Below are 18220 nucleotides of genomic sequence, written 5' to 3'. Positions count from 1 at the left end.
AAAACACTCCCCTCCGGCGGTTTGACGTTCCGGGGGTTATTATTGGGGTCGAAAACGTGTTTTTTAACTAGGAAAACCGCAACTCCGCATTTGGTCGTATATTAATCGCACCGTACCTCGTAGGTGCAAACCAGAGTTGATAGTGGTGTTGCCATTAGTATTAAAGGGTATAGGGGTATCTACTAGCCTTTCTCTCACTCCGTAAATGCTTGGCATGCCCGTAACAGATAAAATGCGACATCTTTGAGAACCTATCGACTACTACCCAAATTTGGTTGTAGCCCTTTGATTCCGGTAACTGCACGACGAAGTCCATTGATATCGATTGCCAGACAGAATGAGGCGTGGACAGTGGTAGAAGCGCGCCGTATTTCTTATGGCGGCTGGGTTTGTTGCGCTGGCACTCGTCACATGACCGAACGTAATCATCAATCCACTCGTTCATTTTTTGCCAATAGAAGTTGCGTGTGATGAGTTCCAAAGTTTTATCTTGTCCAAAGTGTTCTGCCACCTTCGAATCGTGTTCTGCCTGTGCGATTCGGATCTTAATGCGGTCGTCTGCCGGAATATAGAGTCGGTTCTTATAGAAGAGTAGCCCGTCTTTCTCAGCGATATCGTTTATTTCCCCCAGCTTCTCTCCCTGCTCAACTCTCTCTTTCAATCCTACCCATGTCGGGTCTCCCGATGCCGCCTGCCTGACATGATCCAGAAAGTTCTTAGACCAGTCAATCACCCCCTTGGAGGCAAGCGACACCGCTGATACCACAAACTCTTCCTCCGCCAACTGTCCGGGCTTAAAGAACCTGTCTATTGGCTGTTTCCCAAGCATGCCTCCCCCTTCAGGACGGTACTCCGGCCGTCGCGATAGTGCATCTGCCTTCCTATTTTTGGTTCCCGGGCAGTAAATAATCTTGAAGTCAAATTCCGCCAAAGACTCAGCCCACCTTGCCTGTCGTCGATTAAGAACCTTGGTTGTAGAGAAGTACTCTAAGTTCTTATGATCCGTATAAACGAGAACCGTTCGACTAGGTCCTTCGATGTAGTGACGCCATTGCTTGAAGGCCGACACAATTCCTAGCATCTCCGTATCCCACACGTCGTAGTTAAGCTCCACTGGGTTAAGCTTTTGAGAATAAAAGGCAACAGGGTGAGTCTTTCCGTCAATAACCTGGGATAGAATTGCGGCGATACCAAAATCACTTGCGTCCGTTTCCACGATAGTCTGGCGATCTGGAGAGAAGTGTACCAAGATCGGCGCAGACGTAAACAGGGTTTTGAGTTTTTCGAAGGCTGCTTGGGCCGTCATAGACCAGACAAAGTTCTTAGCACCACCCCTGAGACAATCGGTAATGGGTTTACAGACCCCGGAGAAATTGAGGATTGTAACGGCAATTAGGTATTTCTGGCTAGGTGATAAACTGGAACGAGGGAAGGAGGTATTGTGCAGTGGAAGTAGGATTTGTAATGGGAATTTCGATTATGTTCTTTTGGTTTCTGTTACGCGAAGGTATTAGTCATCGTTGGATTATGGATGGATATATAAGGGAGTGTTGTCTTGTGTTTTTCTCTGTCTTCCTTCTTCTCTTCTTTCCTCACGCAACCTCTGTATTCTCCTTGCTCGCTAAGGCTCGCAAAACTTCCTGACAATTAACCTCGCTTCAAAAACATTTTATTTTATTCCTCTCGGTTTACCCTGGTATACCATACCAGGCTGAGCCACTTCGTCCCCGATCGTACGGTCGCGTTTGTTGTTACTAGCGAAAGAAACACCACGAAAACTGGCTTCTAGCGAAGAATTCTCCAGCCTTGACCTCCCGAAAGGAAGGAAAAGAAACCTTTCTGAAACGTCACTCTACGCCGCCAGGAGAACTGGACATTCAATCATGTCGCAGCAAGCTTCGCTCCAGTCCTTTTTCACCCAGTCTTCCCAGCAAGGGACAGCCCCCTCGCAGATCAGGAACACTCAGGTTCCCGACCCAACCCCATCCGGAGCTCAAGAACAGGAATTCTCCTCGACCTTTGCAACAGAATCCGACTACAACGACCCCTACCAACCGAGAGTCGACTACCTCTACCCGAGCATTGTCCCCCAGGATACTCACACCCAGACGGACCTGAACTATATTACCTGGGCCATCAGACATGCCACCAGCCGAATCTGCCCACCCACCGACAGGATTGAAATCCTCGAAGAGCAAACAACCACACTCCGGAGAACAGTGGATACACTGAGGCACCAAATCGAGGCGCAGACAACTATGATCACCAGTATGCACTCGGCGATCCACCTTCTCCTCAACAAACAACCACAATCGCAGCAACCGCAACAACCACAACAAAACCAACAACAGCAACAACAACAACAACAGCGAAAACAACAACCGCAGGGACAGAGAATACCCCCTCCAGCGGTCCCTCAAACAATTCCCCAAGCAGCGCCTCAGGCAGCCCCTCAGGCCCCTCCACCCGCACCCCCCCAACAAGCCCCACCCCGTGGATGGAAAGCAGGCACCTGGGCCGCTGTGGCCTCGGCACCCGGTCCTGCTCAAGGAAGTTTCCAGGTTGTTGAGAGAAGAAAGAAGTCCGCAAAGCCAAAAGCGGACCCCCTCTTCAAGCCCGAATATACCAAAATCAACAGAGAAATCATTGTTGAAACCACTGCCCCATCCGATGTCAATCCCTCCGAAATCAGGACCCTAGTCAATGCAAGAATTCAGGACGAATCCTGCCACTTCATCTCAGCAAGGAGAACACCCAAGGATAATTTTATCCTGGAAACTAAGTTTGTCACCCCAGCAACAAAGGCAATGGAATACGCCAAAGAAATTGAGGAGGCTCTCCTCACCCTACAAGTACCAGTCGCCATCATCCGGGCAAATTCCAAATGGTCAAAGTTCCTCATTCACGGAATCCCCACAACGATCGGAGAAGGCGCCGAGGCAGGACAACTGGTAGCATCCGAAATTAGAAGCAACTATGGAGAGAACTTCCAACTTGCCCAGATTCCCCGCTGGATCTCCAGAGCAGAGACACGAATGGAGAAAACCCACTCATCAATGGTTATTGCGCTCCCAGGACAAGTTACAATGGAAACATTAGGAGTTAAGTTCCTATCCCTCTTTAACCGAAGCTGCCACATTGAGGCCTTCCTCCCAACCTTCCCAGACACCCAGTGCGCAAAGTGCCTCGAATACGGTCATCGCCAGGAGAAATGCAAAAACAATGGGAGATGCGGTCATTGTGCCGGAGATCACCTCACCAGCTTCCACCCATGCAATCAATGCCAGGGAGGATACAGATGCACCCACACCCCAATCAGATGTCTGAACTGTAAAGGAATCCATAAGGCCTCCGACCCAGCATGCCCCGAGAGAGTCAAACGCCGATTCCTCAATAAAGGAAAGGAAAACGCCCCACCCGCCCAAGACCCACCGGCCGCACCCGTTCAAGAGTTGCTTCCGATAGTTCAAGTACCAGCCACTGCCCCAGTCGGAGCCACACCCGTTCCCGAAGACGACCAACCCATGACAAATAATGCTTAGGCCTCGAACCACCGCGCTCGCACACCAACTCAATTGTGCACGGAGCGAACTCATTACCAAGGCGGCGGTAGAAGAAGCGGAAACAGACTCTAACATTTATTTCCTATTACTACAAGAACCATGGACCTCAGCAGAGGGATACCCACCAGAATCAAATCTCTTTTATATTTTTACGGCCAGCAACACCAATACAAAATGTGCAACATACGTCCGCAAACATGCCAATCTCAAACCAAAACACCATTACACACACGATAATTTTATAGTATCGATCACGGTAGAAATCCAAACCAAAAAAACCCAAATCCTAAACATATACTCCCCGGGCCGAAGCGGCCCCTTCGCTCAAATAGCAAGTACAATCCAAACCCTTGATAACTGTCTAGTAATGGGAGACTTCAACTGCCACCATCAAATGTGGTACGGAGTAAATTCACATGAATACAGAAACAACATTCGAGCAGACCGCGTCAATGGCGCACGGCTAAAACGATGGATAACCCGACAGAAACTGACCCTCCTGAACGAACCAGGCGTCTTTACGCACTTCCCCAGAGACAGAGGGAAAAGGCCCACAACCATCGACCTGGCATTTGTAAAAGGCCCAATACTCGACCACAACCTACGATGGAGTACTGAACCCTACGGAGCGGGCTCAGACCACGGGAGAACCTCCGTCCACTTACACCTGGAAAAACCACCTTTCGTGCCAAGACGAATGTGGCGACAAACAGACTGGAAGCTATTGGAGAACCATATGTTAAACATCTCCATCCCTGCAGAGGCATGGGAAACCAAGGAACACACGGAACAAACTGTCGATTTCTTCCTAGAACTGGTCAGGTCAACAGTCAGCATAGTAACACCACTCTCGAAGGAGGGGGTAAGAGCCAACTCCTGGTGGTCAGATGAGATGAAACAGATGAAGGCAAGGGTAAACGCAGCAGAAAGGAAGGCGAGAAATACAAGGAAACCCAATCACGTGGAGGAACACCGGAAGGCTTGCAGAGAGTGGACAGTCATGATCCGGAAAGCTAAAGCGGACCAGCGGGAAAAGACGATGAATGAGGCGAAAGGTAGTGAAGTCTGGAGAATCCTAAGCGTAGGAAAGAGACGAGACACAATCATACCAACTATACAAGGTGAAGAAACGTTTGCGGGGAAGTGTCAAGCTCTAAGAGCCCAACTTTTCCCCTCGAAACGGACGCCCCCCGACCATCCCCCCTTGAACATTAGACCCCCCTCTTTTGACCTTAGCGACACCTTCGACATAGTCACCCCCGAAGAACTTAACAAAGCAATCGACTCCTGCCCAGCGCACTCGGCGACCGGCCCGGATGGCATCCCTTATACCTTCATTAAAGCTATAGTCAAAGCAAACACAACTCTAATCCAAGACATGTTCTCCGCTATGCTCCGGCACGGTGTACATCCAGCGGAATGGAAAATAGCTAAGTGTATCCCGATCCCGAAACCCGGTAAAGCAAATTATCATGAAGCAAAAGCCTACCGGCCCATTTCCCTTCTACAATGTTTCAGCAAAATCCTGGAGAAGATAGTGGCCCAGAGACTCTGCACCGCTGGAGAAATCCTAGGCACACTCTCAGCAAACCAATTCGGAGGAAGACCAACCATCTCGGCAATCGATGCCCTCCTGAGAACCTTGACACCAATACAACAAAACCTACTACTAAAAAATAGCACCGGAATCGCCCGGCGAGATAGACCAGCGATCCTAACCAACGACATCCAAGGAGCATTTAATTGTGTCGACCACCTACTCCTCGCGGAAATCATGCACCAACAAAAATTCCCCATCTATCTGACAGAATGGTGCAAGGAATTCAACACCGGCAGAAAACTACAGTTCCAATTCAACCACGAGCTAGAGGAACCACAGCCCTATGATTCTGGAGTACCGCAAGGTAGCCCCATGTCTCCGGTACTATTCATGATCTATGCCGGAGTAATTCTGGACCCAACTAGCAGCCCAAAAGAGATGGACACAACTTACATCGATGACGATGCGCTGGTGCAAATATCCAAAACACCAGGCTTTACAATTAAGAGAATGGAGGAACGAATGAGAGAAAGACTAATTAAAGCTGAGCCACTCCAAATCAAGTACGACCCGGATAAATCCGATCTGATCTTCTTCCGGCCCACCACATCATCCACACAACAACCACGACTTCCAGTCAAAGTTAACAACACCGATATATACCCCAAGGAGAGGCTGAAATATGTAGGAGTCTGGATAGATCCAACCCTCTCCTTCCGGCCCCATATCGAAGCAGCAATCGCAAAAGGCCTAAAAGCCCTCCACCAAATCCGAAACACCGCCCGCCTGCCAGGGACAACAGTTAAGACAGTTCATCATCTAATAACACAGGGCTTCCTTCCAAGCCTGCTCTACGGATCTGAGGCCTGGTGGACTGGCGCAGACCACATTATTAGATCACTAGAACCACTATACAACGAAGCTGCCCGGATTATCACGGGCCTACCTCGATGGACCAAGAGAGCTAAACTCCTCCGAGAAGCAGGACTACCCCCCCTAGAATACCTCCTAACATATCGCTCAAGAAAGTACGGAACCAGAATACTCTGCACCGAGGCAACCCACCCCAACAATGAATCCCTAATTGAGCTCCTCCCATACAGAGAAGCAAATATCAAAGGGACAGGTCTACACCGAATCGCTTCCCTCCTACTCCCATATCAAACCCCCGGAAATGCGAGAGACAAGTGGAACCAAAACAAACTACTACGCGACCACCTGTTGGAAGAATGGAATACACAACCAATACCGGACTACCATCACCGGGGGGAGTTCCGCCCCCCTTCCAAGATTGCGAAACTCACCCTAACGGAGGCGAAAAAAGTTTTTCGAATCCGGTGCCAAACTACCCGAATCGATAAACACGCGGTATATACAGACCCCGAACCATGCCAGTGTGGTATGGAAAACTCAGCGAAACACACACTCATGGAATGCCCAGCGTGGGCTCGAATCCGTGCCCCCCTGATAGAAAAGATCCCCGGAGCGATGACCTGGGAAAACTGGATGTTTACAAACTTGAAAACGGACCTTATCTTACAATTTGCAAAAAACTCTCAACTCTCGAAGTGGTACGAGTCGGCGGAAGCGGAGGTGGACCTAGAAGAGGGGATGGAAGGAAATGATTAGGGACGGGATTAGGAAAGGGCGGTTTCCTTTTACCTTTTTAACTTTGGTCTTACTTTGTTTTGATGGATCCAGCGCCCGAGTTCGCTGAGATATGTTATTCCTCCTTATCGTTGGGTTGTTTCTGGTCGAATGTCGTTCTGGAATTTCCTTATTTCTTGTTGATGATCGTTCGTGTTCGCTTTTGTTCTTGGTTGTTTGTTCGTGTTTGTTGTTTTTCTTTTCTTTCGTTCTTCTGTTTGGTTTGTGTTTTAGGCGGTCGGGTCGGTGTGCGATAAGTCTTGTACTTCAAAGCAATATAAGTTTCTTCTTCTTCTTCTTCTGCATTCTACCCGCTCGCCTCTGGCTCGCGGTAGGATTTCTTCCCCCCGAGATGGAGTTATACTAATTCTCGAATTGCTTCGGTCCCTGAACTTCCCTCGCTCGACCCCCCCCATTCTTTGCTCGTTCGGTGCCCTCACGGGACGCGTCCACCGTTCACCCCTCGCCAAACCAGCGGCTACTCTCGAAAGCCGCCTTCGCCCCTCCTTATTTTCACTCATCGCACGAGTGATCCGACACGTCGGGTACGCACACTGTCAGTAATCTCCAGTCAGCGAGAACCTACTGCCAAAGCGCTCGACAGCCCGCGAAGTTAGCGACCTCTCGGTCGCGAAACTATCGTCAAATTTTTACCCGAGGTCCCGTGACCTTACCCCTCTTTATCGGCCTTAACCAGGCCACCCACTTTTACCCGAGGCGGCCCGCTCCCCTCACCCAAGCCCAACCGGTCTCCGAGACCACCCTCAACACAACACGGTCGGCACCTTCGATTGCGACCCCCATACATACTGAGCCTTCGGCTCAACCCCTTTTTGCATGTCCCCTCCAGAGGACACCACTTCAAATACGACTCGGGCACAGTCTTTAGCCGTTGCTCCAGGGACCGACGACCCCACCTATTCTTACTTGACCTACCGGTCACCACTCCTCAACTCCTCGCTGCCTGACAACCAGACGCCCGAGGACCCACTCTTACACCACCCCCCTCGCTTCCACCCTGACACTGTTGCGGTTGGCTTCTCCTGCCTTCGTGCGCGTGGTTTCCCAGTCCTGTTAAGGTTTGTCCACAGATATGACATCGGGAACGTTGGTAATGATATCGTTTCGATTGAACACTACGTTTAGGATTGTGCTTGCTTATGTAGTTGACGGAGAAGTTTGGGGTTCACTCTTACTACGGGGAGGTTTCTTTGTTGTCGCTTAGATTCTGCTTACCTGTACCACTTGTTATTTGCGCCCTCTTCGTGCGTCGTTTACTTATTTTATGTAAGTAGTTCTCGTAGCTGCGGTAGTTAGTTTTTGTACTTTGTTTTTGCTTTCGGGTTAGTCGGTGGAGGTTGTAGTCGGGTAGTTAGGTGTGCGATAAGCTTCGGCTTCTAAGCAATATAAGTTTCTTCTTCTTCTTCTTCTGTATTCTACCCGCTCGCCTCTGGCTCGCGGTAGGATTTCTTCCCCCCGAGATGGAGTTATACTGATTCTCGAATTGCTTCGGTCCCTGAACTTCCCTCGCTCGACACCCCCCATTCTTTGCTCGTTCGGTGCCCTCACGGGATGCGTCCACCGTTCACCCCTCGCCAAACCAGCGGCTACTCTCGAAAGCCGCCTTCGCCCCTCCTTACTTTCACTCATCGCACGAGTGATCCCACACGTCGGGTACGCACACTGTCAGTAATCTCCAGTCAGCGAGAACCTACTGCCAAAGCGCTCGACAGCCCGCGAAGTTAGCGACCTCTCGGTCGCGAAACTATCGTCAAATTTTTTACCCGAGGTCCCGTGACCTTACCCCTCTTTATCGGCCTTAACCAGGCCACCCACTTTTACCCGAGGCGGCCCGCTCCCCTCACCCCAACCCAACCGGTCTCCGAGACCACCCTCAACACAACACGGTCGGCACTTTCGATTGCGACCCCCATACATACTGAGCCTTCGGCTCAACCCTTTTTGCATGTCCCCTCCAGAGGACACCACTTCAAACACGACTCGGGCACAGTCTTTAGCCGTTGCTCCAGGGACCGACGACCCCACCCACTCCTTATTTGACCAACCGGTCACCACTCCTCAATTCCTTGCTGCCTGACAACCAGAAGCCCGAGGACCCACACTCGACCCACCCCCCCTCGCTTTCACACCTGACGCTGTTGCGGTTGGCCTCTCCTGCCTTCGTGCGCGTGGTTTCCCAGTCCTGTTAAGGTTCGTCCACAGATATGACACCGGGAACGTTGGTAATGATATCGTTTCGATTGAACATTACGTTTAGGTTTGTGCTCGCTAATGCAGTTGACGGAGAAGTTTGGGGTTTTTACTTTTACTACGGGGAGGTTTCTTTGTTGTCGCTTAGATTCTGCTTACCTGTACCACTTGTTATTCGCGCCCTCTTCGTGCGCTGTTTTTGTTTTATTTATGTACGCAGTTCTTGTAGCTGCGGTAGTTAGTTTTTGTACTTCGTTTTTGCTTTCGGGTTAGTCGGTGGAGGTTGTAGTCGGGTAGTTAGGTGTGCGATAAGCTTCGGCTTCTATGCAATATAAGATTCTCTCTCTCTCTCTGTATTTACTCTTGCTCGCTAAGGCTCGCAAAGAACTCCCTGATAACAAACCTCGCTTCAAAAACACTTTATTTTATTCCCCTCGGTTTACCCTGGTATACCATACCAGGTTGAGCCACTTCGTCCCTGATCGTACGGTCACGTTTTGTTGTTCCAAGCGAAAGAAACACCAAGAAAACTGGCTTCTAGCGAAGAATTCTCCAGCCTTGACCTCCCAAAGGGAAGGAAAAGAAACCTTTCCGAAACATCACTCTACGCCGCCAGAAGAACTGGACATTCAATCATGTCGCAACAAGCCTCGCTCCAGTCCTTTTTCACCCAGTCTTCCCAGCAAGGGACAGCACCTCCGCAGAACAGGAATACCCCGGTCCCCGATCCAACCCCATCCGGAGCTCAGGAACAAGAATTCTCCTCGACCTTTGCAACAGAATCCGACTACAACGACCCATACCAACCGAGAATTGACTACCTCTACCCAAGCGTTGTTCCCCAGGACACTCACACCCAGACGGACCTGAACTATATTACCTGGGCCATTAGACATGCCACCAGCCGAATCTGCCCACCCACCGACAGGATTGAAATCCTCGAAGAGCAAACGACCACACTCCGGAGAACAGTGGATACACTGAGGCACCAAATCGAGGCGCAGACAACTATGATCACCAGTATGCACTCGGCGATCCATCTTCTCCTCAACAAACAACCACAACCGCAGCAACCGCAACAACCACAACAAAACCAACAACAGCAACAACTGCAACAACAGCGAAAACAACAACCGCAGGGACAGAGAATGCCCCCTCCAGCGGTCCCTCAAATAATTCCCCAAGCAGTGCCTCAGGCAGCCCCTCAGGCCCCCCCACCCGTACCCCCCCAACAAGCCCCACCCCGTGGATGGAAAGCAGGCACCTGGGCCGCCGTGGCCTCGGCACCCGGTCCTGCTCAAGGAAATTTCCAGGTTGTTGAGAGAAGAAAGAAGCCCGCAAAGCCAAAAGCGGGCCCTCTCTTCAAGCCAGAATATACCAAAATCAACAGAGAAATCATTGTTGAAACCACTGCTCCATCTGACGTCAATCCCTCCGAGATCAGGACCCTAGTCAATGCAAGAATTCAGGACGAATCTTGCCACTTCATTTCAGCAAGGAGAACACCCAAGGATAATTTTATCCTAGAAACAAAGTTTGTCACCCCAGCAACAAAGGCAATGGAATACGCCAAAGAAATTGAGGAGGCTCTCCTCACCCTACAAGTACCAGTCGCCATCATCCGGGCAAACTCCAAATGGTCAAAGTTCCTTATTCACGGAATCCCCACAACGGTCGGAGAAGGCGTCGAGGCAGGACAACTGGTGGCATCCGAAATTAGAAGCAACTATGGAGAGAACTTCCAACTTGCCCAGGTTCCCCGCTGGATCTCCAGAGCAGAGACTCGAATGGAGAAAACCCACTCATCAATGGTCATCGCGCTCCCAGGACAAGTTACAATGGAAACACTAGGAGTTAAGTTCCTATCCCTCTTTAACCGAAGCTGTCACATCGAGGCCTTCTTCCCAACCTTCCCAGACACCCAGTGCGCGAAGTGCCTTGAATACGGTCACCGCCAGGAGAAATGCAAAAACAATGGGAGATGTGGTCATTGTGCCGGAGATCACCTCACCAGCTTCCACCCATGCAATCAATGCCAAGGAGGATATAGATGCACCCACACCCCAATCAGATGTCTGAACTGTAAAGGAATCCATAAGGCCTCCGATCCAGCATGCCCCGAAAGAGTCAAACGCCGTTTCCTCAATAAAGGAAAGGAAAACGCTCCACCCGCTCAAGACCCACCGGCCGCACCCATCCAAGAGTTGCTTCCGGTAGTTCAAGTACCAGCCACCGCCCCAGTCGGAGCCACACCCGTTCCTGAAGACGACCAACACATGACAAATAATGCTTAGGCCTCGAACCACCGCGCTCTCACACCAACTCAATTGTGCACGGAGCGATCTTATTACCAAGGCGGCGGTAGAAGAAGCGGAAACAGACTCTAGTATTTATTTCTTATTATTACAAGAACCATGGACCTCAGCAGGGGGATACCCACCAGAATCAAATCTCTTTTATATTTTTACGGCCAGCAACACCAATACAAAATGTGCAACATACGTCCGCAAACATGCCAACCTCAAACCAAAACACCACTACACACACGATAACTTCATAGTATCGATTACGGTAGAAATCCAGAACAAGAAAACCCAAATCCTGAACATATACTCCCCAGGCCGAAGTGGCCCCTTCGCTCAAATAACAAGTACAATCCAAACCCTTGATAACTGTCTAGTAATGGGAGACTTCAACTGCCACCACCAAATGTGGTACGGAGTAAATTCACATGAATACAGAAACAACATTCGAGCAGACCGCGTCAACGGCGCACGGTTAAAACGATGGATAACCCGACAGAAACTGACCCTCCTGAACGAACCAGGCGTCTTTACGCACTTCCCCAGAGACAAAGGGAAAAGGCCCACAACCATCGACCTTGCATTTGTAAAAGGCCCAACACTTGACCACAACCTACGATGGAGCACTGAACCCTATGGAGCGGGCTCAGACCACGGGAGAACCTCCGTCCACTTACACCTGGAAAAACCACCTTTCGTACCAAGACGAATGTGGTGACAAACAGACTGGAAGCTATTGGAGAACCACATGTCAAACATTTCCATCCCTGCAGAGGCATGGGAAACCAAGGAACATACGGAACAAACTGTCGATTTCTTCCTAGAACTGTTCAGGTCAACAGTCAGCATAGTAACACCACTTTCGAAGGAGGGGGTAAGAGCCAACTCCTGGTGGTCAGATGAAATGAAACAAATGAAGGCAAGGGTAAATGCAGCAGAAAGAAAGGCGAGAAATACAGGGAAACCCAATCACGTGTAGGAACACCGGAAGGCTTGCAGAGAATGGACAGTCATGATCCGGAAAGCAAAAGCGGACCAGCGGGAAAAGACGATGAACGAGGCGAAAGGTAGTGAAGTCTGGAGAATCCTAAGCGCAGGAAGGAGACGAGACACAATCATACCAACCATACAAGGTGAAGAAACGTTTGCGGGGAAGTGTCAAGCTCTAAGAGCCCAACTTTTCCCCTCGAAACGGACGTCCCCCGACCATCCCCCCTTGAACATTAGACCCCCCTCTTTTGACCTTAGCAACACCTTCGACATAGTCACCCCCGAAGAACTTAACAAAGCAATCGACTCCTGTCCAGCGCACTCGGCGACCGGCCCGGATGGCATCCCTTCTACCTTTATTAAAGCTATAGTCAAAGCAAATACAACTCTAATCCAAGACATGTTCTCCGCTATGCTCCGGCACGGTGTACATCCAGCGGAATGGAAAATAGCTAAGTGTATCCCGATCCCGAAACCCGGTAAAGCAAATTATCATGAAGCAAAAGCCTACCGGCCCATTTCCCTTCTACAATGTTTCAGCAAAATCCTGGAGAAGATAGTGGCCCAGAGACTCTGCACCGCTGGAGAAATCCTAGGCACACTCTCAGCAAACCAATTCGGAGGAAGACCAACCATCTCGGCAATCGATGCCCTCCTGAGAACCTTGACACCAATACAACAAAACCTACTACTAAAAAACAGCACCGGAATCGCTCGGCGAGATAGACCAGCGATCCTAACCAATGACATCCAAGGAGCATTCAATTGTGTCGATCACCTACTCCTCGCGGAAATCATGCACCAACAAAAATTCCCCACCTATCTGACAGAATGGTGCAAGGAATTCAACACCGGCAGAAAACTACAGTTCCAATTCAACCATGAGCTAGAGGACCCACAGCCCTATGATTCTGGAGTGCCGCAAGGTAGCCCCATATCTCCGGTACTATTCATGATCTATGCCTGAGTAATTCTGGACCCAACTAGCAGCCCAAAAGAGATGGACACAACTTACATCGATGACGATGCGCTGGTGCAAATATCCAAAACACCAGGCTTTACAATCAAGAGAATGGAGGAACGAATGAGAGAAAGACTAATTAAAGCTGAGCCACTCCAAATCAAATACGACCCGGATAAATCCGATCTGATCTTCTTCCGGCCCACCACATCATCCAAACAACAACCACGACTTCCAGTCAAAGTTAACAATATCAATATATACCCCAAGGAGAGGCTGAAATACGTAGGAGTCTGGATAGATCCAACCCTCTCCTTCCGGCCCCATATCGAAGCAGCAATCGCAAAAGGCCTAAAAGCCCTCCACCAAATCCGAAACACCGCCCGCCTGCCAGGGATAACAGTCAAGACAGTTCATCACCTAATAACACAGGGCTTCCTTCCAAGCCTGCTCTACGGATCTGAGGCTTGGTGGACTGGCGCAGACCACATCATTAGATCGCTAGAACCACTATACAACGAAGCTGCCCGGATCATTACGGGCCTACCTCGATGGACCAAGAGAGCTAAACTCCTCCGAGAAGCAGGACTACCCCCCCTAGAACACCTCCTAACATATCGCTCAAGAAAGTACGGAACCAGAATACTCTGCACCGAGGCAACCCACCCCAACAATGAATCCCTAATTGAGCTCCTCCCATACAGAGAAGCAAACATCAAAGGGACAGGTCTACACCGAATCGCTTCCCTCCTACTCCCATATCAAACCCCCGGAAATGCGAGAGACAAGTGGAATCAAAACAAACTGCTACGCGACCACCTGTTGGAAGAATGGAATACACAACCAATACCGGACTACCATCACCGGGGGGATTTCCGCCCCCCTCCCAAGATTGCGAAACTTACCCTAACGGAGGCGAAAAAAGTTTTTCGAATCCGGTGCCAAACTACCCGAATCGATAAACACGCGGTATATACAGACCCCGAACCATGCCAGTGTGGTATGGAAAACTCAGCGAAACACACACTTATGGAATGCCCAGTGTGGGCTCGAATCCGCGCCCCCCTGATAGAAAAGATCCCCGGAGCGATGACCTGGGAAAACTGGATGTTTATAAACTTGAAAACGGACCTTATCTTACAATTTGCAAAAAATTCTCAACTCTCGAAGTGGTACGAGTCGGCGGAAGCGGAGGTGGACCTAGAAGAGGGGATGGAAGAAAATGATTAGGGACGGGATTAGGAAAGGGTGGTTTCCTTTTACCTTTTTAACTTTGGTTTTACTTTGTTTTGATGGATCCAGCGCCCGAGTTCGCTGAGATATGTTATTTCTCCTTGTCGTTGGGTTGTTTCTGGTTGAGTGTCGTTCCGGAATTTCCTTATTTCTTGTTGATGTTCGCTCGTGATCGTTCGTGTTTGTTTTTGTTCTTGTTTGTTTGTTAGCGTTTGTTGTTTTCTTTCCTTTCGTTCTTTTGTTTGGTTCGTGTTTTAGGCGGTCGGGTCGGTGTGCGATAAGTCTTGTACTTCAAAGCAATATAAGTTTCTTCTTCTTATTCTGTATTCTACCCGCTCGCCTCTGGCTCGCGGTAGGATTTCTTCCCCCCGAGATGGAGTTATACTGATTCTCGAATTGCTTCGGTCCCTGAACTTCCCTCGCTCGACACCCCCCATTCTTTGCTCGTTCAGTGCCCTCACGGGACGCGTCCACCGTTCACCCCTCGACAAACCAGCGGTTACTCTCGAAAGCCGCCTTCGCCCCTCCTTATTTTCACTCATCGCACGAGTGATCCCACACGTCGGGTACGCACACTGTCAGTAATCTCCAGTCAGCGAGAACCTACTGCCAAAGCGCTCGACAGCCCGCGAAGTTAGCGACCTCTCGGTCGCGAAACTATCGTCAAATTTTTACCCGAGGTCCCCTGACCTTACCCCTCTTTATCGGCCTTAACCAGGCCACCCACTTTTACCCGAGCCGGCCTGCTCCCCTCACCCAAACCCAACCAGTCTCCGAGACCACCCTCAACACAACACGGTCGGCACCTTCGATTGCGACCCCCATACATACTGAGCCTTCGGCTCAACCCTTTTTGCATGTCCTCTCCAGAGGACACCACTTCAAATACGACTCGGGCACAGTCTTTAGCCGTTGCTCCAGGGACCGACGACCCCACCCATTCTTACTTGACCTACCGGTCACCACTCCTCAACTCCTCGCTGCCTGACAACCAGACGCCCGAGGACCCACTCTTACACCACCCCCCTCGCTTCCACCCTGACGCTGTTGCGGTTGGCTTCTCCTGCCTTCGTGCGCGTGGTTTCCCAGTCCTGTTAAGGTTCGTCCACAGATATGACACCGGGAACGTTGGTAATGATATCGTTTCGATTGAACACTACGTTTAGGATTGTGCTCGCTAATGCAGTTGACGGAGAAGTTTGGGGTTCTTACTTATTTTACTACGGGAAGGTTTCTTTGTTGTCGCTTAGATTCTATTCACCTGTACCACTTGTTATTCGCGCCCTCTTCGTGCGCTCTTTTTCTCTTTTTATGTACGTAGTTCTCGTAGCTGCGGTAGTTAGTTTTTGTACTTCGTTTTTGTTTTCGGGTTAGTCGGTGGAGGTTGTAGTCGGGTAGTTAGGTGTGCGATAAGCTTCGGCTTCTAAGCAATATAAGTTTCTTCTTCTTCTGTATTTATTCCACGAATACTATTCTTTGTTTGCACCACGTCATAGGGCTCCAATCGGTTTATCATACCGGGTAGAGCCACCCATAGTCCATAGTCAAAGCATACCTTTACGTCTACGTCCACGTCTACGTCACTACCTAGGTTGTATTCCTTGGCACCACAGTCTATCGCCTACGGTCCCCGTGATAAGGATAAACCTTCTGTAGAAGTTGGCAAAGCCCATGAAGATTTGTACTTCCTTACCGCTGCGCGGGGCTTGCCAATTCGTAACAGACATAACCTTATCCAGTGCCATGGTGACGCCTGCTGGGGCAAGGATGTATCCGAGGAACTCGATTTCGGTGAGCTCGAAGAACGATTTCTTCGGGTTGGCGACCAGGTTGTATTCTTGTAACCTGCTAAGTACTTTGCCGACCAGCTCCCTGTGTTCCTCTCAAGACTTGCTATATATTAGGATATCATCGAGGTATACTACTACACCTTGATCCAAGAATTCCCTCAGCGCATCATTCATCATGTTCTGGAAGGTCGCCGGCGCATTTGCCAGCCCAAAAGGCATGACGAGGTACTCAAAATGTCCATACCGCGTACGGAAGGCTGTCTTCCACTCGTCGCCGTCTTTGATCCTGATGAGGTTGTAACCTTCCTTCAGGTCAATCTTCGAGAAGATAACCGCGCCTGCCACTCGATCTCGCAGCTCGTTCATAAGCGGTAGAGGATACCTGTTCTTGATGGACACACGGTTAAGTACACGGTAATCCACGCAAAGTCGTAGACTACCGTCCTTCTTATTCACAAATAGGATTGGGGCTCCTGCCGGAGATTTGCTCAACCTAATCTTTCCCAATCGCAACATATTATCCAGGTACTCCCGAAGCACCTTCAGCTCGACTTCGGATAGGGAGTAAACGGGTCCCCATGGTGGCTGCTTTCCTGATTTGAGATCTATCGCATGGTCGTAAGATCGATGCGGTGGTAGTTTGTGTTACGGGCATGCCAAGTATTTACGGGAGTGAGAGAAAGGCTAGTAGATACCCCAATACCCTCTGTACGCTAATATCAACTCTTGACCACACTCGCGGAGTGTGGTGCGACCAAATTACGACCAAAAAACCCAGAGTCATAAAAAACACGTTTTCGACCCCAATAATAACCCCCGGAGCGTCAAACCGCCGGAGGGGAGTGTTTTGGTACCGGTGGATATATGAGGGACAGCTGGAATCGATCGGATCGAAGATCGGACCGCTCGGAGCGAATCGGCGCAAGCTGCCAGCCGACCGAGTACCTATCGGCGGTACCTGTGGGCATGAGAGGACTCTGCTATGTGGGAAAGCGATGTGGGAAGAGGCCTGAGTAGGTAGCTTTGCCGTCCGAGACCTCCGAATAGCCGACGCTGACGATTATCCACCAGACGGCCGATGGAGAAGAAACATCGATAGGGAAACGTGCATTAGAGTGGATAAATAGGTTGAGGGGTTTCAGCGGATTTAGGAGTTTGGGTTACGGACTTAGGAGTTAAATGTTCTTGGTTGTTTTTCAGGGTCTCGGGCATGCCCCGAGTGTATTCTGTATTATTAGTAGACTGGGTCCTCGAGACATAAGCGAGGGATATAAATACTGTGTCATTCACTGACTAGCCAAACTATCATCGGCGAAATCAGAGTCTTAACAATATAAATCGTTGATACGCGAGTTACAACTTTATTTGACTATACATTGAAAATACTTTACTCTATCGTGACTTCGAACTCTACCTGAACTATTACGTCGAAGACGGTCGAATTCTATACGCTAACTGTTACGGGCATGCCAAGCATTTACGGGAGTGAGAGAAAGGCTAGTAGATACCCCAATACCCTCTGTACACTAATATCAACTCTTGACCACACTCGCGGAGTGTGGTGCGACCAAATTGCGACCAAAAAACCCAGAGTCATAAAAAACACGTTTTCGACCCCAATAATAACCCCCGGAGCGTCAAACCGCCGGAGGGGAGTGTTTTGGTACCGGTGGATATATGAGGGACAGCTGGAATCAATCGGATCGAAGATCGGACCGCTCGGAGCGAATCGGCGCAAGCTGCCAGCCGACCGAGTACCTATCGGCGGTACCTGTGGGCATGAGAGGACTCTGCTATGTGGGAAAGCGATGTGGGAAGAGGCCTGAGTAGGTAGCCTTGCCGTCCGAGACCTCCGAATAGCCGACGCTGACGATTATCCACCAGACGGCCGATGGAGAAGAAACATCGACAGGGAAACGTGCATTAGAGTGGATAAATAGGTTGAGGGGTTTCAGCGGATTTAGGAGTTTGGGTTACGGACT

The 18220-nt window shown here is 50.0% G+C and overlaps 7 protein-coding genes across 7 annotated transcripts; 4 read left to right on the top strand and 3 right to left on the bottom strand.

The window, feature by feature from the left end:
- Window positions 1-160: 160 nt before the first annotated feature.
- On the bottom strand, window positions 161-1306 carry H6S33_006753 (uncharacterized protein; the record flags this gene model as incomplete). The annotated part of the gene is made up of 1 exon (XM_044838099.1): window positions 161-1306. One exon carries the CDS (start codon window positions 1304-1306, stop codon window positions 161-163), a length of 1146 nt encoding a protein of 381 aa, XP_044689571.1.
- A 577-nt stretch (window positions 1307-1883) lies between these two features.
- H6S33_006752 (uncharacterized protein) lies at window positions 1884-3451 on the top strand (the record flags this gene model as incomplete). The annotated part of the gene is made up of 1 exon (XM_044838098.1): window positions 1884-3451. A coding segment is annotated over one exon (1568 nt), but the record flags the coding sequence as incomplete, so codon positions are not given.
- Window positions 3452-3542: 91 nt separating this feature from the next.
- Window positions 3543-6732, top strand: H6S33_006751 (uncharacterized protein; the record flags this gene model as incomplete). Its single annotated transcript, XM_044838097.1, has 1 exon — window positions 3543-6732. A coding segment is annotated over one exon (3190 nt), but the record flags the coding sequence as incomplete, so codon positions are not given.
- Window positions 6733-7587: 855 nt separating this feature from the next.
- H6S33_006750 (uncharacterized protein) lies at window positions 7588-7896 on the top strand (the record flags this gene model as incomplete). Its single annotated transcript, XM_044838095.1, has 1 exon — window positions 7588-7896. The coding sequence occupies one exon, from the start codon at window positions 7588-7590 to the stop codon at window positions 7894-7896; it is 309 nt and encodes a 102-aa protein (XP_044689568.1).
- A 1700-nt stretch (window positions 7897-9596) lies between these two features.
- H6S33_006749 (uncharacterized protein) lies at window positions 9597-11164 on the top strand (the record flags this gene model as incomplete). Its single annotated transcript, XM_044838094.1, has 1 exon — window positions 9597-11164. A coding segment is annotated over one exon (1568 nt), but the record flags the coding sequence as incomplete, so codon positions are not given.
- Window positions 11165-16073: 4909 nt separating this feature from the next.
- Window positions 16074-16285, bottom strand: H6S33_006748 (uncharacterized protein; the record flags this gene model as incomplete). The annotated part of the gene is made up of 1 exon (XM_044838093.1): window positions 16074-16285. A coding segment is annotated over one exon (212 nt), but the record flags the coding sequence as incomplete, so codon positions are not given.
- A 57-nt stretch (window positions 16286-16342) lies between these two features.
- Window positions 16343-16843, bottom strand: H6S33_006747 (uncharacterized protein; the record flags this gene model as incomplete). The annotated part of the gene is made up of 1 exon (XM_044838092.1): window positions 16343-16843. A coding segment is annotated over one exon (501 nt), but the record flags the coding sequence as incomplete, so codon positions are not given.
- Between the last annotated feature and the right edge of the window lie 1377 nt (window positions 16844-18220).

The sequence above is a fragment of the Morchella sextelata genome (assembly GCF_020137385.1).
Source record: "Morchella sextelata strain SCLS chromosome Unknown scls_21, whole genome shotgun sequence".
Lineage (NCBI taxonomy): Eukaryota > Fungi > Ascomycota > Pezizomycetes > Pezizales > Morchellaceae > Morchella > Morchella sextelata.
The sequence above is the reverse complement of the archived record's forward strand: the minus strand, read 5'-3'. Positions and strand labels throughout refer to the sequence as shown.